Source organism: Struthio camelus, chromosome 5 (assembly GCF_040807025.1).
Source record: "Struthio camelus isolate bStrCam1 chromosome 5, bStrCam1.hap1, whole genome shotgun sequence".
Classification (NCBI taxonomy): domain Eukaryota; kingdom Metazoa; phylum Chordata; class Aves; order Struthioniformes; family Struthionidae; genus Struthio; species Struthio camelus.
Window position 1 is genome coordinate 44,662,966 of NC_090946.1, and position 23,524 is coordinate 44,686,489.

The 23,524-nt window shown below is 42.9% G+C and overlaps 1 protein-coding gene across 1 annotated transcript in view; it reads right to left on the reverse strand.

Annotated features, from left to right (window-relative positions):
• Positions 1–5,415: 5,415 nt before the first annotated feature.
• The window catches only part of TTC9 (tetratricopeptide repeat domain 9), a 29,571-nt gene continuing 11,462 nt past the window's right edge, over positions 5,416–23,524 (reverse strand). Inside the window, exons 2-3 of the mRNA XM_068946132.1 lie at positions 11,809–11,991; positions 5,416–6,553 (exon numbers count right to left, since the gene is read on the reverse strand). Of these exons, the coding sequence (XP_068802233.1) occupies positions 6,474–6,553; positions 11,809–11,991 (263 nt within the window). The 3' untranslated portion in view covers positions 5,416–6,473. The remainder of the gene's footprint in view (positions 6,554–11,808; positions 11,992–23,524) is intronic.

Below are 23,524 nucleotides of genomic sequence, written 5' to 3' on the forward strand. Positions count from 1 at the left end.
AAGGCCCCAGGTAGGGCCTATGAAGTCAGCCTTTCTTGTAATGCAGCTTCATTCTGTGCTGCCATGGTTGAATACTGCAGCACACTGAACTCACAGCTACAGCCAGGTCTTTTTCCTTATCCAACATGAATAATAATTTGGCTACATGGGGAAAAATGTGGCTGCTCATTCAGCCCACGTGCGTGCACCACAGCACAGCTGTAGCAGGCAAGAAGCAGGCCCTGGGCTTGTCCAAGGCAGGGAGTAGCATGGTCCTCACTTCTGCATCAGGCAGATGCAGCCTCAGGACACACTGTTCATTGCAAAGTGGATGTGGGGAATTCAGAAATACTGTCTTCTCCTCTTAATTGGTGGATGAGTCAATTTATTACACGGCTCCCCATATTAGTTAGTGAAAAAGATTTGGAGTCCAACCAGTGAATTGCTCCTGTACAGTTGTGCTAGGAAGAGGGAGAAAAAAAGTGTATTGTGTTTCTTTATGTCCTGCCTCATTTCCACTCTTCCTCTTTTATCTGCCCTCTTATCTGTAACACGACAGATTTTTTTCCATAGGCAAAGGAGAGTGGGTATGGGACTCAGGTAACGAGGTTATTTCCTGGGCTACATAGCCTCTTTTTTGCTGTAGGCACAGCTTTCCTGGCTGAAGAGGGTTTGAGCTGGCCCCTTGCTGTGATGAAGGGGACCTCCGTCTCTGGGACAGTCAGAGGTTTTCCCCTCCCTGCATCTTTGGGACCGCGTACTCCCCTCTCCCACCTCACAGGCTGCTAACTGCTTCAAAGTCATATGTTGCCACAGGTCTCTTCTCATGCTCTTATCAGGCATCTATGAATTTACCTGTCTTAAGTTGTAGCTATAAGAGGTCTGATGCAGCCGGGAGGGTATCCTGTCTTTTCATCACCTTCACTGAGGTAGCATCAAGCCTGTTAGCATGCTAGTATAGCCTGCAGCATTTAGTAATCCAGCAACTCTGAGCTGAGCAAACTCCACTCAGACTCTCTGGAAACCATTTCATACCACCTGCAGTGATACAAAGTCCTACTAATTGGTTATGCAAATCCATAAATAGTCTTCGTGAACCTGTTAATTAACTGCACCCTCCCAAACATCCCATCTGGGTGGCACGCTGGCCTACCACTGTTCCTCCATGTTTAAATAATCCCTGCCCAAGCCTCTAAACTACTGCACAGAGCATGGAATTTCACAGTAGAAACTCTGAAGGAACATTGGGGTACTTCAGGGTGCAGAAGCAAAGGAGAATAAACAAGCAGAAAAGAGGAATAGTCAGGGGGGCCTGTGTGAATTTGGTTTGATTTCCCCCTTGTTTAGCATATGCTCTTCCCCTTCCCTCCTCCTGGCGCCTGCCAGAAAAAGAAATGGAAAAGGGTGCGATCGAGGGATTGAGCACAAAGAAAACAATGCCAACAAAGCATCTGGAGATCTCACATGACCCACTACTAAAAAGTAGCTACTTTTGGGCCAGCTGTGCTGTAGTTTGGGGAGAATATTTATACAAATGAAACTGATGGAGGAATTCTGGGAGGGCAGAATGGAGTTGCACTGCTAGGAGATTACTTTGCACTTGAGATCTTACTCTTCATCTTCTGGGTTCCTGGGTTCATTTTGCCTTCAAATAAATTCTGAAAACCAGTCATGCCCTCTTTTTAATTTAAATGAAGACTTCTGTCTTGTTCAGGCCATTTTTTACCAATTGTAGTGGTTAACACATATTTGAAAAAAAATTCTGCAGCCAGCATGTGTTTGTGTTCTCCTTCTGACACTTCAAAAAATGATTGTGCTGAAGGAAGGAAGTCTCCCCCTCTTTTGCCCTCTCTAGCTGGAAAAATCACCTCTAATCTTACTGCCCTTCTTCCTGCTGTGTATCCTGCCAATTAAAACTGGGTCTTGTTATTAACTGCAAACAGTTTGGCCGTGCCTCTGGTCAGGTTTTTTTCTAGTTTAATTCTCATTCTATCCATGAACCTGGATTTGGCTTGTAATTTGCATCCCATGATCAGCTCTCTCTCGTTTTGCTCTCAGCTCTTGCTTGCCGTCAGCCTTCCTACAGCTCTGCCAGGCATCTGCCATGCCATTTTGTTCCTTCTGTTTTCATATGCGATAAATGAATGGGACTAACTTCAAAAGAGCTGGTACTTTGTGTGTGAGGTGGAACGGGAACCACTGTGGTTCACCTTTGTGAGGTGTCACCTGTATCCACATCTACATGGGGTGCGAACAGTTGCTCCCACTGTGCTGGAGACAGGTTAGCTCTCATAACTGGAGGTCAGTACTCTAGGTTAGTTAATACTCTAGGTACCTGGAAGGGCCTGTCCTCATTCCTTCTATATTCTGTATGTTGGGAGCATACACACATACCACCAAGCTGAGCTGGAGCCTCTTATCCTTGTTTTGGCTTTCAGGGTGTGTAGTCTCATACTGTCATTCAACTGCTCCACAGAAAAATATCTCCAGTTTGTAGTAGTACCACCTCCAATAGAGTGTCCTTTTCTGACTTTTCATGGTGTTACCAACTCCTTACAGCAGCGACTGGGTAACTCAGGTCGGATGGGATAGCCCTATACCCACACCTCCATAGCCAGCTGTTAAGGACTGCTCAGTGGAAGAGGTGTGCAACTCTATTAGACTGTGAGGTTCTTGATGGACACATGCGCCTTGATCCTCTTACTGATGTGAGGTGTGATTATCGTTACACCAGCCTAACCAACACAGTTCTGCTTTTAGGAACTGGTCCATCTCTTGGCACAGAAGCCCACTTCCTTTCTCCTACTTCTCAACCTAGCTTCATATGATTTATGGTGGCCATTCCACTGAGATCTTCATTCCCTCTATCTTTCCGCCCTGCTGCTGAATGACTCTCAAGTTTAGATCACTCTTACCCAATCCCATAAGAAAAATCTGTGTTTATAATGAAGAACAGTCCACTAGTCGTATAGAAAATTGGACCCAGTTCTTAGTATGGCACTTAGCTAAGTCTTATTACCTCTTCACATATCTCTTTCAGTGATTATAAAACAAACCCATGACCTAACAGCAGGACCTGTGTATTAGTTCTTGTAAGCGCACTTTACAGCCAACTGCTTTACCAACCTATAGAGAGGATCATGGGCTGTTTTTTTTTTTTTTGTTGCCTGCCCATAGTAAGATTTCTGAGGGGCTTGATATTAGGTTCTTTTCTTTATGGCTGATCCTTATTTCACTCTTCTAGAAGTTTCCTGGTAATGCAGTTCTTGGACGAAACCACCAGTAGTCTTGGTATTCTTAAATTCAGCAGTGACCAAGAGATAAACATGCCCATGTTCTTTTAGGGTCTTGCTCCTCTACAGCTGACGCGCTCTTTCCTGTGCTGGATGTCCAAGACTTTTTGGAAGTTTCCAAGGCTCTTCCGCACTCCCTCAACACATGCAGTGGAGGTGGTGATGTGCCTGCACAACTTCTTTCCAATTAGACTGCAAACTGTGCTGGGTTGGTTCATAATGCAAGGCATGGCTGACCTCTGTGGGGAAAGCACAGTCCACAGGAACTCTGTTGGCTTTGATAGCATTGCTGCTGTCTTGCCCACTGAGGTGTGCAGGGTCCCGAGATGGAGTTTTGTCCGTGTTTCTCTCATGTTCTGTGTCACTGTGGAAATATATAAATGCTGCATAGTTGCCAAAACAGTCCTTGAGTCTGTTTTCTCTTTGGTAATCTTCTCATTCCTGCCTCTGCTGTGAGTGTTTACTGGTTAGTGTTATCTTCAGTGTGCATGTATGTAAGGGCAACCATTTCAGGCAGATAACAGATTGTGGTGTAGTCACTGGAGGCTCTCTGAGGTCTTGTCCATATGTACATTCACAAACTTCCCACAGTCCCTCACAGTTTAGAGTGCCCCTGGGGAAGGGAGGCTGAGAATTGAGGAGGCTGTATTTTGGAGTGTGCTCTGCCCCTTTTGCATTAACACATACATGGCACTGATGGGGTGACAGCACGTCACTGTGGCCATTGCTAGACCTGAAACTGTTTCCAGACAAAGTGACAAACCGTAGACATATATCCCCAATGACTGGAAAATGCCCTTTCTCTCACACTGAGGTGATGAGAGACAAGTCTGCCTCTGCTTGCCTGAGCTTTCCTGGGGCAGAGACTTGTTTGTGTGGAGCGTTTCCTCTCCTCTTGCATGGCCTGCAGGATGAATCCTCATTTTACCCCCAGTGATGCAAGACACACAGCTGGGAAGTGAACTGTTATCAGCAATATGAAATAAGGGGGAGTCACCGCTACTTGAATTTGCTCTGTGCTGTGACGTATTTAGGACATGGAACTTTACATGTACCCGAGAAGAAGAATCTTACTAGCTGTGTGCTTTACACAGTACCATATGCACCTTAACTGTACTCAAGAACATCTCTGCCTAACCTGTTTTTCTATTTTAGTTAATGGTCGTTTACAGAACTTCTCTAATTTGTCCTCTCTGTCCTTAAACCAATCATTGTCCTATCTCCAGCTGTAGCCTCATTCATTGCTTAGTTGTGAGTAGTGGTGGGCAGAGGTGCTTGTTACTTCAGGCACAGATGTATGAACTGAGAGCCATCTAAAGAGGGTGACTGTGCTGCCTCCAATACCCAACTCTTTCCTTCACAGTACCTGCGCAGAGTATTCCCTGTCCTTCTGCCACCAGGCTGATGAACAAGAGTTCCTGGTGCCATCCCAGATATGAGCTTTACACAGCTGAGGTAGAACCATTTAACCTCAGAGACTTAGGTGACACTTTAAGATGTTTTCTCCCCCATCCCCAGTGTGGACTGTGTCCCTGAACTAAAGAATGTAACTTCAGTTTTTTAAGAGACCACAGTAAAGATCTGCCTTTTCTCTTGGTGTTTCTCTATCAACTCTTTCAGTTTTTGGACAGAAAAAAATGTGGCAAGATACCACAGCTGGAATGGGATGCCATAGCCAACTGTCTGCAGACACCACATCCACTGGGACCAAAACACAGAGTACTCGATTGAACCGTCTGTGTTCAGCTTTCTGGGTTTCCATTTCCATGTTTCAGTGGAGGGCTAAGTAAAGTATCTCTGGATACACTGACTTCACGCTGACCATCATGAGATGAGACCACTCACGTTTACCTTGCAGCTGGGAGCAGTCCCATGTGGGCCACTGTGGGGGAGAAGTGTGTCACACTGGAGATGTGTTTGTGTCACTTTCTGAGTCTATTACTGGCAGTTTCATAAACGGACCCTTGAGCCAAGGGGCCTTAACTCTTAGGAGTGATCAGACTGATGGAACAGGTCTAAACAGACCCTATGGACTGCTGAAATAGGCTCCAAGGATGTTGATTCTGCCCTGCTCGTGTTCAGCAGCAAGCTCTCCTAAACAGAAGAAACAGGACACAGGAAGCACCAACACAAAGTGGGAGAATTGAGACCTCAATCCAATGTACTAATAATACTTAGCACTGTACATCACTATAATGTTACTTACAAACATTAACTAATAAATCCTCACAACACCCCTGCGAGGTAGGGAAGTATTATTATCCCCAGTGTACAGGTGGGGAAACTGAGGCACAGAGAGGCTAAGTGACTTGCCCAAGACCACACAGCAAGGCATTGGCAGAGCCAATATAAGAATGGAGACATTCCTTGTTCCCCACCCCATGCTGCCCCCACTAGACCATGTTGCCTCTCTGGATACTGGGATCCCAGGAGGTCCCTTCTAAAAGCAATGCCTGGAATTGTTGCCTATTCATAATTTTTATTTGCCTTTAATTAATTATTTCACAGTTTTTCCCTCATACTGTACACCGCACTTTCACAGTCTGTTCAGCATTCTGTGGTTCCCTCACAGCCTTCTCCTCTGGCACTGGGACAGCTCTTCAGGGGTGTTGTAGGGTGCTCTGTGCTTTCATTAAGAGGATGTTTAGAAACAGTTTCACTGGCATTAGACTGGGAGCATGTGCGCTCTCACTGGAGACTGGTAACACAGCACTGGAGAAGCCGGCAGAGGGCACTGATGGTAAAAAGGCATTTGTTACCCCCTGCAAAATGATCAGTGGCTTTCTTCGTTTCTTAGCTCTTCCAAGCTCCAGTGATCACTCACAGTAGAAACTGTTTGTCTCCAACTTGCCTGGTCAGGGAGTAGTTGTCTAGGGGTTGCTTCCCTAAGTGAATAAGCAGTCAGCTCAGGACCAGAAAGGTCCCCAGCACTGCCTACACTGCGTGTGTGACACTGTCTTGGAACAAGGCTGGCTGTAGCCACTGTGCTCTCCTGCCAAGGGGAAGGGATATTACCATTGTTGGCAAGCAGCCATATCCAGCATCTGAGTTTCTTCATTCAGAACTGGGATTCAATGAAGAGCAAGGGAAAGTAGATGGATGGAGATGGGGATGAGGCAGAGCTAACAGGAAATTCCACCAAATAGGCTTCTAGGAAGGAAATGTTCCCCTTTGGGCACTTCAGCTGAAGCAGCTTCATTTTCACAAGGCTTCCTTCTCTCTCTGGGAACATCTGCTGAGCTTCATCTCTGTCAGTTGGATATATCGTATGACATTGGTATCTGCAGGGAAAGAGCACACACATACACATACAGTGGTTGTAAGTCCTTGTGAAAGACAGATACATTGCCGCATATGCATCTGCATATATCCTGTTCCTTGGGAGTAGCATGACTCCAGCGCTGCCTTCAGGAACAGCCCCAGGAAGAGGGGGCTCTGAATCAAACCCTGCTGCTTTGTTTCTGGAGGACCCGGTCTGATCTGTGCTCACCATCTCTGTTGCTCACATCCTTGGCTCAGCCAGCTTTTGCCTTCTCCCTGGTTACTCAGGGTCACCACAGTTGAATACACACAGTTCCAACTATCCAGGGAATCCCTGCCTGTTCTTCTGGAATGCCCCCTCCACTGGCTTCCCTTCTCTCAGTGCCTGTACTCAAGGCCCTACAAGTATCTTACATACATTTACGCTCTGATGTTTTGCCTGCCCATTCTTTCACATCCTATTCCACCCTTCTCACTTTTTTCCATGATCAGTTGAATTGGGAAGAGCTTCCTTCATGTTCTTTTGATAACCTTGCTCTCCTTAAAGCTCATATTTGGGAATCCTTCCACTATGACACTCCATATCTGCGTTTCCATCATATGCTGTATGCTGCATACTGCCTTGTCTATCCTGTCTAGTGAAGTTCCTAGGGACAGAGAACAACTGTTTCATTAGTTTGCAGAGAGCTCTGAGATCCGAGTATTATGAAGGTAGTAAGTTGAGCACTCTTTTTCCTTACTGTATTTCAGTGTATTAATACAGCACACAGAACATTTGTGTTTTATTCACCGCCTGGCCCTAGAAGTGAGGGACCCTGTTCACCCTGAAGCACAGGTTGATCTGCATAATTACTTATCCCAAGAGAGACCTCATGATTCTGCAGTCATAGTCAGTTCTTCCTTGAATCCTGTTAATGTACTATCACGAGGGTGACTTTCCACCCGCATGGCATCCACACAGTGGCAAAAGCTATGTGGTGTTGGAAGCAAGCAAGCAAAAAACACATTTTCACTGATACGTAATGTAAAAATGGTTCTTTGTTCACAGCCTCACTCAGAAGGCCAACCACAGCCAGCCTGGTCTACCTAAATTTTGAGAGCCTCAGAAACCAATCTAAAAGGCACTGGCAATCTTGTCATCATCCAGCCAGTACTTTTTCCCACACCAGCTGGGGAAATGAGAAGTGGTTGAGCTTGCAAAGAGAAGGGCAAGTAATTGCTAACACGTCCAGCACTAGCAAGTGTGGGTTTTGCATCCACCAGTGGAGTTGTGGGTGCAAAGTTTCCTGTAAAAATGAGAAGGGGAAACCTCTGATGTGCCCTCAGTTAGACCTGAGACAACAAGAGATAGCTCAGTTTTTCTTATCATAGAGCTCTCAGCAAACGTGTAATGGGGTAGCTGTGGGTTGTGGCAATGTTGTGACTTCTCAAGCTGTCTCTGGTGAGATGGATTTCTCTACTAAGAGTTTTCTGCAGGTTCAGCTGCATCGTCCTATTCGGTTCAGAGGGTGGGATTCAGTGATGGAAGTTACTTGCCCTCCTTAGGACATTTGTAATGGGGCAAGACAAGGAGTTCTGCGGTTGCTTGAGTTAGATAAAGTACTTCAGCCTCCTGGGCTGTTAATGCACTAGCATTTCATACCAGTCTCATAAATGTTAAAGGAGGTTTTTCTAAACTGGGATTGGGTTTTAGTTAAACAGCTTCTAGGAGTGAAGAAGTTTAATTGAGGGACTGGCTCTGAAGTTTAGGCCTAAAATAAAATCAGTAAGCATGCCATGAAGGGGGCTAATTCCCAGTTCTGGAAAGGCAGAGATCATATTCAAATCCAGAGGCCTGCTGTACTGCCTACCCCTCACTGAAACCTCTCTGTCCTTCACCCTTCCAGGATTTGATAGGTTACAGCATGGGTAAGCATCCGTTCACACTTTGAGTGTTTGCCCACTGCAGGTGATAAGTGATAATTGAGTAGGCATGTCAGGAAATCACACCTGCCTGGGCCTGCAGGGATTTGATGCCTGGTCAAGGCGGGTGTGTGGAGGCATATAATTAGGCAATGAAAGGTTGCCAGCTCCCTTTTGCTTGAGTGTAAGGGAGGTGGCTGCTTATGGTACAACTTGACACACCTGGGAGATTTCCACATGCCTGGGGAGCCAGGAGCAAAATAAGGTGTAGCCTGAGAGAAGGCAGGAGAAGCTCTCATTGCAGGTTAGCTAGAAATCTCCCCAGCAAGTTTTGACGTGTTTTGCTCCCTTTTTGAGGGTCGCTATTTTACTGAAGAAAAGTAACGAACAGAATTTTGTCTACAGAAGAAACGCAGCCCTGTCTTTCTCAAGTCTTTTTTCACCAAATAATATTGCACCATTCTAGCCCTGTCTGCAGGAGTATTTCAAAGCTAAATATAAGTTTTTTAATGAAAAGAGGATCCTAATCTCTCAGTGAAGAAGAAATGATTCCCTTTCACTGATGTGGGAATCATAGATAAGGACGACTCAGGTGACTGGGCTGAACTTATAATAAGGACTTACGGGCAAAGCTGCAATCAGAACACGAGTCTTCTGGTTCTTAGGACTTTGCTTGTGACCCCACCCCCAGAGTGGCCTCTTGCAGTTTTAAAGGCTATCTGTGCTTTTTCCTTTAACTTTGGTACAGGTGTTTATGTGCCATGAAGACAGACTGCAAACTGGTTTTAGTTCCCAGTACATCTAAGTCACAGGTGCTCAGGAAGCCAGCTCTTGGACTTAATTGCGAGCCTGCTGTACACAGCATAGGAAATCTGGCTTGTACTTACAGTTCATGTGTTTTCTGAATATGAGTTTTCAGAGCAGGGCCAACAGAGCTTAATTGTTGGTGTTTGATGTTACCAGGTCAACAAATAGTCCATTCTCAAACCCAGTAAGTGGTTACCTTGACGATGTGGCCAGATCAGTGGGAACAAGCTGAACAAGGCTTGAAGGTAAGGTGTATGTTTGGCTGCGAAAGTTCACTTTGTTGCATGCTGTACCACCCTCTGGACACAGACAGAGTTCACGGAATGCTGCATGTACGCTTCGCACAACTTAACAGTGGCTTTCCTTTCTGTTTCTAAGATGTTCCTTAGCAAGGAGTGTTATATAATTATCTTGTGTCATTTGCATCTGCTCTGGTGATTTTTGTTTGGAGGTTGAGTACGAAATCAGGCCAAATCCGACCATTAACTTTGACAAATAGTAAATAGCCATCAGGGACTTGCTGTGCTGACAGACTTTCAGAACAGTAAAACCCTCTGCTAGCTAATTCCTCTTTACCATTTAAAATTACCCCCACCAAACAGAATAACTGCCAGTGATTTGTGCCAGAAACGTTCCTTATTAGAAAAAGAGAACACACAGAACATGACTGCAATAATAACCAAGAGTTTCACCACTGAGCCTAGCAAAACATCATATAAAGAAAAATGAACATATTTTGCAGATTGCAACTTTGAAACTGGAGACACTGAGTTTTTCCAGGTGACATCATAATTCTTGTTAGTGCTACCCAATTCCTTCTGCTGTGTCTTAACAGCCCCATCCTTTCTTACTGCATGTATTCGCTTCTTTCCCCCAGATCCCCTGTTAAGTTTTCAATAACCTTAAAACTTACAGCAGAACAATGGCCCCATATGGCGTAACAATAACAGGGAAGGGTCTGTGATACTGAGTTGAAGGCCACAACTAGTGTTTTGTGTATATTAAGGGCCTTCAGGGACAGTTTCTGATATGTAGTTGCAGCAAGTGGTGGTATTTGAAGCTATTGCTGTTAAATATATTAATATTTATTTTAAGAAGCAATAAGGACACCAAATAAATAGTATCACTGGAGGGGAAAAAAAGTACAAAAATACACAAATGGAAGCAAAGTAGTTCAGCTAAAATGACTTTTGCACATCTGAGCCTAGTCAGAACCTCAAGGTTAGGATAACTTTGTATTTTCCTCCAACTGTTCTTTTTTTGTATAAGCCTCTCCATTTCCTGGCTCTGGCAAGGGCTGAAAGCAGAAGGGCATACTGTACACTAAATAGGCTAAACTGAGCTTTTAAGCACATTTGCTGAGCCAGTGTGGTGTGCACAGCTGTGCTGTCAGACTGCCTGGAGCCCTGGGCCAAGCATGGCAGATGGAACCAGGCAGCCTTGTGGGAGATGGAAGAGCAATGAAATCCCAGCACTCACTACACCTCTAAGTGCACCCTAGGTGCTTTCTCAGGACACGCTCACCTCAGAAGCGCAGCAGAGCCAGTCCCTATAGGACATCAAGCACAGTCAGCTCTAGCAGCCTTCTTTGCTTCCTCTAGTTCAAAGAACATCAAGTGCATTGTCTCTGCCAGGGCCCAGACTCCTGCCTGTTTTCACGTCAAGTTCACACCTCTCTGCGCTCAGGTGCAGATGGAAGAGCTGCTCTGTGGAGTTTCATTTGCACATGCCTTCTATTTTGTTTTCTCATGATCCTTTAACTTTTCTTTGACTATTAAAAGTTTGCTTTACTTTAACAGAAATGATTTATGAAATAATGTGGTTTTATGTCCCTATTAGAGAGCTCTATAGTCCTTTGAAAAATAAGAGCACTGTCTCTGCATTGCTGCCTTCTACTCCCCTTCTGAATTTGGGTAGATCAGCATAAAAGTGGTTGCTCTGGCAGGGCTAAGTTGTTTGAATATATTATTTCTATGTGGTTCCAAAATTAATTCTACTTTTTTGGACATTTGGATGAGGGATACTTGAGCAGGGACGTGACTTTTTTCATGGCAAAAGTTGAAGCGTATGCTTTAAAGCACTTACGCTTTGTGCATAAGTGTTGATGAGTTTGATCAAAGGAAAACACTCTTTACTAAAGTTATAGTGGAAGGCATGACTGTTAGGGACTACAAACAGTCTCCTGATTTTGCTAAGGGGAAAAAAAACTGTTCTCAAAGTTCAGGAAATGTAATGTTAGAGATACATGCTTCCCCATCCTGCCTTCTTCAAAAACAGCATAGAGAGGAAAGAGGTAGAATCCCCTCAAGGATGGCATTTCAGCAGTACTGTTATCTTCCAGGTTCTGCTGCAGCCTCTGCAGTAGCTGATAGCTAACATCTTTAGGCACTGTCATTGCAAACTTGCTGCACTACTGGAGAATCTTTGAAGGGAAGTACAACGAAGGACACAATGAGTCATACTCATCCCTGTGGAAATCAGTGAAATCAAACCACAGACAGACTAAGCCTAGTGAAAAGAAATGCAAAAGCACTCAACACAAAGTCACATTCCCACTCCCCATTACCTGTTGGCTGGCGAGCTCTTGCCTCTTTCAAGTAGTAGAGTGCCTTGTTGAAGTCACCCAGGTGGTAAAATGCAACTCCTGATCGATAGAGTGCCTTGAAGTTCTCTCCTTCCTTCTGAAGCACTTTGAGGCAGTACTCCTTGACACGCTCATAATTCACCAGCTCAGCCTGGAGCAGGCAGGCTGCAAGAGATGAGAACAGAGAGAGAGAGAGAGAGAGAGCGCGAGCAGGAAATGTTACTGCTGTATTCCTCCCCGTTCCTGCAATCTGCATGGGGAAGAGAATAACTTAGGTGAGGGAACTGACTCAGATTCATGATTCAGAAAGGGCTGCAGTCATACAGTTTGTTTCCCAAATTCAATTGTTCACAATTGAATGCTTTTATTGTTAGCATTCCAAAGTGAAGGGATTGTGTTTGTTCTAGGGGGCTGGGGGAAGACAGCAAGATTATAAACTTCCCTCTACAGAACTGGAACCCCGTACAATCTAATAGCAGTAACTGGCTTGGTGTTTGCACTAACTTCACTTCTCAGACTGAGGGCTGGATGTCAGAAAAGTGCAAAAAGGTGACCAAATGAATAGATACCTGATAAGAGAAAAAGAGACTAAATTTGATCAAAATTTTTAATGGGTTTATTGATCCAAGGCTGTTAGATTTATAGATAATATATAAACAGCTTTTATCTAGGAGTTCCTATGTGAAGCTTTGCTAAAGGAAGTAACATAGGAATGTAGTGCTAGCAAACAGAGACACCTGGAGCTACAGCACAGTGAAAAAATGTGCTAGGCTGTGTGCTTTTTGCAAATATTTCAACAAAAGTTCATCGCAAGAGGTCAGTTCAGCTGATGTCCTAAAGGGAAAAGGTAAACAACTGTGAAGAAATAGCATGCTGAGGATTCTGTCCATGTTCTAAAGGGGAATTTTTACATAAATGTCAAGGAGCTAAAGCAAATCCCTGCAGTGAGTTTCCCACAACTAGTAGTGACATAGGGGGAAAGGGGAGTTCCTTGAGACGGGCTTTGCACCTTTGTCTTCACTAAAAACCAGAAACACCCTTACTGACGGTGAGTTTAAACAGGAGACAGAAACCCCTGGACTTGGAAAGCCAGCATGCTGGAAGTACCTTCATGGCTTACTGTAGTGCTTGCTCTGCTGGGATAAAGTTCTTTCTGCTTGTTGGGCACTAAGAAGGATCTTGGGGAACACCAGCAAGAACAGGATGCATTGCAGTCGGTTTTGGAGGAACGAAGAAAGCTGTGTTGTCAATGTGCCCTTCTGGTGCTGCAACCCAAGACAACTTTGGGAGTGGCATGATTTTGTGTGTATGTTTGTGTGTGGGAGGGTCCTCACATGCTGCAAGGATCAGCTCAGAGGCTGGTAGTATCGTCAGGGCATGGAGAGAAATCTCCCGTGGCAAGCGGTGTTATTCAGTGCATCGCTGGCAAGGAAATTCACTGCTCCCCGAAATCCAAGTAGTCACAGTTCAGACGTCACCGATAAACAGCCAGACCCTTTTTGCATGGTAACTGCAGCCTGCAGCTGAGGATATGATGCTAGGTCGGGAATTCAGTACAGTTCTTGATCCCTTTCCCCGTACCCTCTCTGTAGCTCCTTTTACACTTTATGAACAGGAGGCTGGCCTTGACCTCCAGAGATCCCTTCCAAACTAAATTAGTCTAAGATTCTATGATTAGTTAACGCAGAACACATTCCTGACTCAAGTATATATTTAAAGCTTAAATAGCTAAATGGAAATAATCATCAACAGGCTTTAACCCACCAGAGAACTGATGAGATGTGATGAGCAAGGACTGCAGAACTGCTGGTACATGTGGTTGAGAAGCACTGTAGTCACTAAAAAGATCTTTGTCCCATTTGCTTTAATCATGGACTTTCAATCTAGTTCAACAGCACCTGCCATTAAATGCATAGGTTTTTCAAAAGTGTCTGGCTGCTAGCTCTTTGATTGCCTTTTAGAAAACACACATATTTCCAAAAGCTCAGCAGCATTTCCTTATCCAGAACTTGTCCTTTTCTATTTGTCAAACATTGATTTTCCTCACTGTTTCTAATGGAGCTTGAAATGACTGTGCCTTGTTTTTCATCATTTTTCAAAGCTATTAAAAAAAAAAAAAAAGGCTCTGCAAATTTATTGCTGCCTTTACAGCCCTGGAAACTGAATTCCTTTGTTTATCCATTGACCAGTAGCATATACAGCAGTGGCAGTATCTTTCTACGCACTGCCAGTCTGATCCAGCCTTTCACGTTCTGTGAAGCTGCCTTTCAGAGCAACTAGAGGGGAACTTCAGTCTCTGTTTATTTACTACTTGGTATTTCCAGTTATAGTCATAGAAATGACTCTGTGAAAATGACAGGCAGTCAGAATATTTATGTATATTAACTCAAAAATTTCATATTGGACTTGCTTCATAGAGCGGTTTAAAAAAAGAAGTCCTGCAAATCCTGCTAATTCCATAAATCCAAATGGGCTTCTGAATATCCAGCTGGGCTCTTTCTATGACTCACATTCACAGCAAAGGTTCTGCGAAGCAAGCTAACAAGCATCCCTAGTAACTAATGCACATGGCAGAGAGGAGTCAGTACCACATGGCTAGCAGGATAGATGCATGTTTATCTTACCAGAATGAGCAGATGGACATGCAGGAAACAGTTATGTTGAAAGAGTTGGCCATTTGGAGAGCCGACTCCAATGTTTGAAGTGACTCTGTTCAAAATGAAACTGAAGGGAGCATCATCCTTATAAATATTTAGAGGTGCGTGCTCTCAGTTCTTGGTGGAGTGAAATGATCTTAATGGACTGTGATTTAATGAAAATATTGAAGCTGTTAGTAACTCAGCAGTCAACAATGCAAGAGGCATGGGATCCTTGTACTTCTCTGACAGAATTGGGTAGAAAGAATTGTTTTGAAAATGTGTTGTTTTCCTAAACAGACATATACGCCTCTGGCTGGGAGTGTCTGTTTACCACATCAAACACTTTATCACCCCGCTTCTCTGTTGGTAATAGGCCCCCAGTGAATCCTTCGGAGGAACAGGACTTTACTCAGAGAGACCAAATTAAGAGAAGCTTATACAGCTGCTTCTCCTGTTTTCTTGAAATTGAATGAGCTTGATCCCATGCAGCACCATCTCTAATACCTCTCTGGGATTAGAAGGATGCCCTTTACTTGCAGTTGCAGAACTATAGTCACCCATTTCCTGTAGGTTTTGTCATGGTTGTAATACAGCATCTGGTGGCTACGCTTTGCCACCTCAGCATTTAGGATAACCTTTTTCCCCTCAATGTAAGATGGTTAGTCCATTATACTTGGGTATCATTATCAGTCTGCTACTGATTTATTGTATGAGCTTGAGCAATAGTTAACTCCTAATATTTAAAATTGAACATCACTGTGGTTAGAGTCCCTATTTGCTGTAAAACAAGCCATTTTGAAACCACTGGGTGAATTGTGCTATGATGAGGGAAAAGACAGCTATTTCTGTTTAGCTCCGATTGAGGGTCTCTGCCCGTCTCACTTCCCAACTGAATTTTGAGGTCTAAGCAACGTAATAAGGAATTTGGCTGTTTTGCATCTTAAGAAGAGTCTTAAACCCTTAATTCCTGGACTGAATCTATGCTAGCCAGCTCTACCAGTTGCAAGTTTGAGAGATGCAGTACAGACCTGGTACCTGCAGCTAATGGCATTATCAGAGCTAATTTGTGTGGCCCTGTACAGCACAAGATTAGGCAAAACAAAGTTTAAAGCACCTGCAGAGTTAAAATACACATATACCTTTTAACCCTTGCTAGTAGCTGTGGTTAGCAATGGTGGGAAGTTTTAAGAAAAATCATTGCAGTTTAGGGTTTTGGATTCTACTTTATTGCACCCTGAATTAATTTTATCTGGATTTCATATTATCTTTTAAGAAGACAGGGGCCAGTGAGAAAGGATCCAAAACAGCACTTTTCCCCCAAAGGTTAATTACCCTCATTGTTTAAGAAATGGCACTGCATTTCTACTTTATTTGTTTATTTGTTTAGCTTCAGCTACCAGCCACTTGTTCTTGTTACACCTTTGTCTGTTACCCTGAAAAGCCTGTATTTGTTCCTTGCTTCAGAACTTGATCAGAACTGATCAAGTCACTGTATAATAATCTGTATGAGGAAGTGCCTGGAGTCTCTTATTGAAAAACCTCACATTTTTCAGCTTTCTTCACTGTTATAGGTCTTCTCTGAGCATTCAAAATGAAGCTCGACTGAAAATGCTGTCGGTTATCATCTTACCAGAGAAACCTTTCCAGGTTATGCATATAGCTCAGTTTGGCCCGAAGTTTTGCCTTCTGATTTTGGCTGAGCCAAGAACTAAGTCTGGAAGCGGGATGTATGGGTTCTAACATGGAGTTTCTGAACAAAAATATCAAAAGCTTCTTCTACGGTTTTGCCAGAGGGTAAATCTGCGTGCCAGAACAAACCTCCAGACACAGTTCATGCATACCAGTGGCTAAATTCCCACTGTAAGCAAGGCTCAAGACCTATCCACACCACAGCATACTTAAGTGAGCCAAATTACATTGCAAACAACATTAGCGCATCCCTGCCCTGTGGCATGTGCCTTAGGTTCAGTGCAGTGTGTTAGTCATCACAAGCATTACGTATACTGCTTTTCTGTGAGGTGAAAATGTCCTTGCCCTACAGGAATATCTTATGTTGCAGGGTCATATTTGACAGGCTCCAGTCGGGTGTGCAGTTCACTGTCACCCATGTAAGACGGGAGGCACTGCCTGTTTTTAAGACTGCTTGAGCCTTTCCTCCGTAGGGGAGACGACAGTTGCTTGTAGCTGTTAGACTTACAAGTATTTGAATTAAAATCTTCCATACGCAATGTCTACCTTTGATGTCTGTTTTGGAAAATGTTAATCTAAACTTATCAGGTATTTTTGAAAAGCAGGCTAAGGTAACATATCTTATTTTTCCCTTGTTAAAGATCTCTGGTGACTGTCTCTTTGGATTTGTCTCATGTCCTGTCACGATGTGGCTCTGCAAACTGAAATCTGGCAGATATAATTTGTGTCAAGCAGGTGCCTTCTGTCATCCCCAGGGTAATCCATAGCTGGCCAACTGATAATTTTCCAAAAGGACAAAAAGAAAACCAGCCTGCATCTAGTACTCAGTAGAGGTGTCTCAGAAATAGGTACTCAGATCCATGTAATATTCTGCCCACCCTTGGCACAATTTAGTCTAGGATAATGTTGGGGTTGGGAAATGTAAACAGAGAGCAAGAAACATCTCTTACTGGTTCATTGGTCACAAGAAAAAAGAAGAGCAGAAACTAGAAACCAAACTGACCTGGGTTGCCTTTCTTTGACAGAAAGACAGTGAGACTGACGCTTGTAGGGCAAGAAGACTAGGACTGAGCTGTGTGGGGAGAGACAGAACTGTTGGTGTGGGGAAGTGGTGTATGAGTGGGGAGGAGATCTGTTGAGGGGACAGGGCTTGACCATGAGCTGAAGTTAAGAGTTTGGGACGAATTGCTAAGGACACAGCAGACAGTGCAGTTAGCCTGAGGACAAAGAGGGGCACTCATAGCAGCTCTTCTAGCAGATGATTTAACCTAAATTACATTCCTGCTCTGAACCATCTTTTTCTCTGTTGATTATACTGACCAAGGGATGCTAATCTCCAATGCCTTAGAGCTAGCCTTTGCAATTATTCCCTGGATACTGGAACAGGCATCCTATGCAAGAACTAATAGTCAGTCATGTGGTAAAACAGCCCACGTGTACCTATGCAAAAGGGTCTGAATCCAAATCACCTTTGTTTTCCATCCCTTAGAGGTGGAAAATCCAGGGTGCATTGAATTTGTCTTCCAGAAATGTATTGGTGCATTTGGCCAACTTTCACTGAGGAGATTACAGTGAGATGAGCAGAGCTGCTAAGACTGTTCTACAATATCCAGTGATTTAAAAAAAAAAAAAAAAAATATATATATATATATATATATATATATATATACACACATATTTTCATTTGTTTGGTTTCCAGGCAGGGAGAAGTAGCTAAACTGATTACTGCCCAAATCTGAAGCGGACAGTCCTTTTTCACTGCATTTATTTCTGATTCTACTACTAGAAGTTAACTGTGTATGTGTGGATTGTTACTCCTTAGAAAGTGCTAGGTGCTCTATCCCCTATAAACTGGATATATATTTCAAACTGACAGTGCCATTCCCCAAAATAACCATGATTTAACCCTGCAAAATACTTTGCTTTCTGGTATGATCTCACCCTAAGTATAGAAACCATCAGCTCACTTAAAATCTGTTTAAGTTGCAGGAAGATGGAGCACATTCTTGCTCTAGTTCTATTTTGGAAAACACATGATTGAGGCTTTGCTATAACTGCTTCAGGGTTTTATTCAGACATATGATTAAGACCTTTATGTATCATTGAGCAGGCTTTGTTCTGGCATCTCTTTAATACTCAAAATGATAGGGCAGACTAGGAGTATCTTGTAATACTTCTGTTATTTCAGAAGAGTTGTCACCCTTCATGGTGATGCTGTTCTTCAGAGAAGAAAAAACATGACAATGTAAAGCTTTGTTTTGATTTAAGCGTTTGGGGAAAAGATTTTTTGTTATATCTCACTAATTTATCAATAAAAGAATCCCAGAAAAAATGATTCTTTTGGAATAGACAGCAATCTAACCATGCCACTGATGGATGCATCATTAATCTCTGTGCACTGCAGTCTGTGTAACTGGTGTTTTATAACAAGCATACGGAGCTTATGGTGTCCATAGGAGGAATTAAAGGAGATACCATCACTACATGACACTGAAAACTTCAGCCGTGTGTTAGTAATTTAAATTACAATTAATTTCTAAAATAAACAGGTTAAAATGTGTTTCATAAGATGATGCTGAAAATGTAAAGGGTTATCTTAGAGTAAAAGTCACCGTGGACTTAAAGGACTATAGTTTTAACGTACTGCATAAAAAGATCTGGACTCTTGTAATGCTATATGTAATTAACTATATGAAATTGGATCCAAATTTTCCTGAAGTCAAGGTTATTGGTCTTGAGCGTACAGGTTGCACCGGTTACATGCGGATGGCACTGCCCAATTTTAAACCTATGTTTTAACCTGTCTTAAATTTTCAATCCTGACTGACACTGAAAGGAGCTGTATAAGATAACAGAATGCAAGAAAGCTACACCAAGGGGACAGAACAGAAGCTGTAAAGCATCCATATCTGCACTAAGCACCATGCATGTTGGGCTTTTCAAGAATAAAACCCAGCGTTCCTCAAAATGGGATGTTTAGAAGCATCCTTTTTCAGAGAAATGCCACATACAGTTTCACCACAGGGCTGAGACACTAATTAGGATCTGCAGTTTCCAAACATTCTCTCCCATGAAATATTTCCTTTCTTTCTCTATAGTCCAAGCTTGCAAACAAAGGATTTTCTGGCTTCTCACCAATAAGAAGCTAATTATAGACAGCTTGATAATGTCTGGCAATAATCTGATCAGCTGACTCCTAGTTCCTGGACAATCTTAATGGGATCAAAAGGGAACACTAGAATGACAGTACAATTTCTCAGCCACTCAATTACAAAGAGGCCTAAATGTGCCCGTATGTTTCTGCATACAGGGAAATATGTAGAAAATTAAAATCCAGACTGTATGACAGACTGTCTTGCTCTGTAGGGAGGGATTAATGCTAAATGAGGTGTGAACTCACAAACGTTTGGAGATCCCAAAAGAGAGCCACCTCTTCCAAGCCGCTGTCCTCTTCTTCTCAGCCTGCCTCTCCATTTGTAGACAGATTCTGACTGTTCCTCCCCATTTTGTCCCCCGGCTATGTTTTCCTTCTGGTACATAGCACGGACTCCATTTCTTGGCTGCTCCTAAGTCCTTCATATCTCCTTCAGAAGAGAGCCTGACTTCACAGCACCAATTAGCTTTCCCAGGAGAGGGACTTTAGCAGTGAATGAAGTCTATCGATACTTCAGCCACAATGGAGGTTAAGAGACAAGGCCAAGCAAAAACCTAAGGTAAGGAAGAAGACTGGAAACTCTCATCTAGCATTTCTCAAAGGAGCTGCCGAGGCTATGTACAGGCTTTTTGTGGCTGGCAGCCCACCCCAAGAATTTGCCTACTGCCATCCTTGAGCCTTGGAACGCACAGGGCTGATAACAAGGAGATAAGTAACAGCTAATGTGAGCTGACAGAACAAATCTGTTTAATTTCAGTCTGTGATAGGGTGATCAGTCTTGAAGACAGAGGAGAAACAGTAGAGGTTACATACCTTGTCTTTGACACTATTCAAATGACAAATTCTATGGACGTTTTCTTAAGCAAATTTTAGGAGAACAGTCGAAATGAATAGGCTTAACTTCACTATCAAAGTGGAAGATAATTTTAAATAGGATTCTGCACTGATCTGTCCTAGACCCCATGGTATTTAGTATTTTCAATAAAGACCTAAATGACAGAATACAGACTGCTGCCTCAATTTGCAGATAACACCAACATGTGAAGAGCTGGAAGTATGCTGGAAGACAGGGTTTGCATTCCTAAGGACCCTCACCAATTAGAGCAGTGTCCTGATAAAAACAGGATGCAACTCAACAGGGGCAAGTGAAAGGTACCATAATTAGGCAGGGAAAATCCCACTGTGCGAGTACAGAGGGGGAACAATTGGTCAGAGAGCAGTCCTGTAGAAAAGGATCTGGGCGGTGAAGTGGATCAGCAGCAGAAGTTAATGTGGTTACACTGTTATGAAGAAAACAAAACAAATGCATACTAGCATGTATGAAAAGAAGCATAGCTTACAAGACGTGAGAGCACCCTGTCTGAGTTTGGATGTCAATCTTGAAAGAAAACGTGGAGAGAATCTACAGGAGAACTTTGATAATGACAAGTGCTTTACAGAATACAGCATATACGTCCCCAGAAAGACAGTGAGGGAAGACACTTTACAGTATTCATATATGTAAAAACAAAAAACCCTGTTTTGGAAGATTCTTGCTAGGAAGAATTTTCTAACAGTGAAGAAAGTGAAGCATTAGAATAAGATTATGTGGGGAAAGTTTTCGAGGCTCCTAACTTCGCAAGTCTTTAAGAGCAGCTTAAACATTGCCTGGAATATGTATCATCTGTACTCGTGTACAATGCATGGATATGGATAAATGACTCTTGAATTCCTCTTCAGCTCTACAGTGCTGTTATTAATGGTGCTGTAACACTCAGAACATGAATGGGTCTCAGTTCTCCCTGATAACTGCCGTTTATTGCCGATTCCTATCAGGAAGTCCTAATGGAAGTCCTACTGGAGGATGTCATTCTGAGGAAATAAAATTTGACATTCAAATATGTAATGACTTAAATAACAGCAGGCATGAATGCTCTCTGTCTTTGCCGTATGTTCATGTTCCTGTATCTCAGACTTTCCTAACTTTCAATAGGACAATTCCTATAGAAGTGTTCATTATTTTGAAATGAGTCTTAAGATACTTTTAGGCAAGTTTGTGACAATTTGTGCTGCTTTTCTCTAACAAAGCTAGAGATACAATACTTAGTTTTCCTTCAAAGGGGAAAAGCTTTGGGGCGCAAATAATTTCAGCAGTTTTCATCTGATCCTCATAGCTTCTGCCATCTGCCAGGCTTTGAAAGAGTATTTTAGCCTTCCGGTTCCTGTGGTTACAGGTCCTTCAAACCATAAACAGAAGCTTACTGAAAATTTTAAGCTAGGGTGGAATTAAAGGACCAGTTAAAACCTAGATATCAAGCATACCAGAGTGCTTTCTGAAGCCAATATCTACCTCCAGCTGTCTACCAACAAATCTTTATTCTACCAACAAATCTTTATTCTACCAACAAATCTTTATTCTACCAAAATAAAGAGCTTAAGGTGGAGATCATCTTTAGATTGCATCTTTTGCTTTTCATGCCTTCGAGTTTCCTAGCCAGGAGAGGTGGGAGCAAAGTCCTAGCAATTAATTGGCAGAGCAAAAGCTTAAGTCAGCTTTTAACCACTAGATCATGTTGACTTTATAATCTCCGTAAACACTAGCACCTCCTGCTGCCACATTAGAAGAGATGGCAGTAACTTCTGTTTGCTTTTGCCAAGACTATTATTGTTGATCTGGCAGGTTGAAACCCCTGGAGGTTTCCTCCTCTCTGATTTTATATATATCTAGTAATTTTGACCTATCTTTATCTTTTAAAATCTATACTCATCTAGTCCAGCCTAGATGAGTATTTTGCCTTCAATATGGCTTTAGGTATGTTTGGCCTTCAGATCTACTGTGCCGTTTGATATTTATTCCATTGCCCCTTCCTTGACATTTCCCTCTGTTAAGCTTTTCACCTCCTATTGCTTTACTCTTTTGCTGCTGCACCTACTTCACATCATATCCTTTCTTCCTCCAGCCTTTTGCTGCTACTGAAACCCACTGGAGGAATCTGGTCTCTTGAGTCATTTTCACAAGAGAAAAGTACATAGAATTTTATCAGAGATCAGCCACATCAGATGGTGACAACCATCTGGTGAGTGCTTGCAGTTCAACAGAAGTCCAGCTCCAAGAAGTGCTATCACATATTTTATGATTGTTACCAGTGAAAAGTACTGGAAGTGCTATTCAGTGAAATTAAGGGTCTAACAGGAAGACGGCTTGTTTAAACCCACCTGAGACACGGAGGGGATTTCTGTAAGAAGTGAGAAGCTTTGGAGAAAATGATGGGGACTCAGGCTGCCTTCTTCACTGAAGTGGGAAGCCTCCTTTGCTCATAGTGGTTCACTGAACAAACAACTGACAGCAGCAATGCGAAATGCAGTTGCTACGGCTTGAAGGCTCTCAAAGAAGGTCACTGACAGTTGTGCATGCCATAATTAACTCAAGCTTGACTTACTGCAGCATGTTCAATTCAGGATGAAAGCTATTGCTTTATCCCATACTATAAACAGGGCAGGCTGATGTGGCTGCATAACTTCTGGGTGCTGTGCCCTGTGGTGGCTCACAGTTCACCTCCCAGCACATGTGAAAGAGCTGACAATTACAGAGCTTGCAAAGGAATGGGGAGTGGCTGTCTCAGAGGCCACCTCCTTGTGCATTCATACTATGTATAAAAGATAGTGACTGAAATACTTTTGATTTTTCTTGAGCTCTCCCTAGCTGAAAAGTGTCTTACTGGCAAGACAGAGAGGTCAAATGAGGAGGAACATTTCTTTCATTAAAATAATAATCCATTCACATGTTTTATCCGTATCCAGCATAGCCCAGCACACTTCCATTTTAATTATGTTTTGAAACAAAAAGAAGCCTCTATGACTTCTGCCAGAGGGTTGGAGAGAACATGAATTGACCAAATCAAAGAGGCAGAGGATGGCAAAGTTGACTCTTTTCTAAATACTTGAAGAGAGAGAGGTATAAATCAAAGCTCTCAAAACCATATTTTCCTTAAAAATGCACTAAACAAACTTACAAAGAAGAGTGATTTGTCAGCAACAGAGCAACTAACCCTGGCTGTCACCTGGCTGAGCTCTGATATCTTGTGCAGGGTGAGCTTAAATTTCACTTTTTTGTGTAGTTAGATATCTAATGGTCCTTGCCTCTTTCCTGCACTCTGTTTGCACCAATATAAATTTAGCATCATTGAGACACCTATCTCTCCATCAAATCTGGTTAGCCAACAGGTTTTAAAGTTAT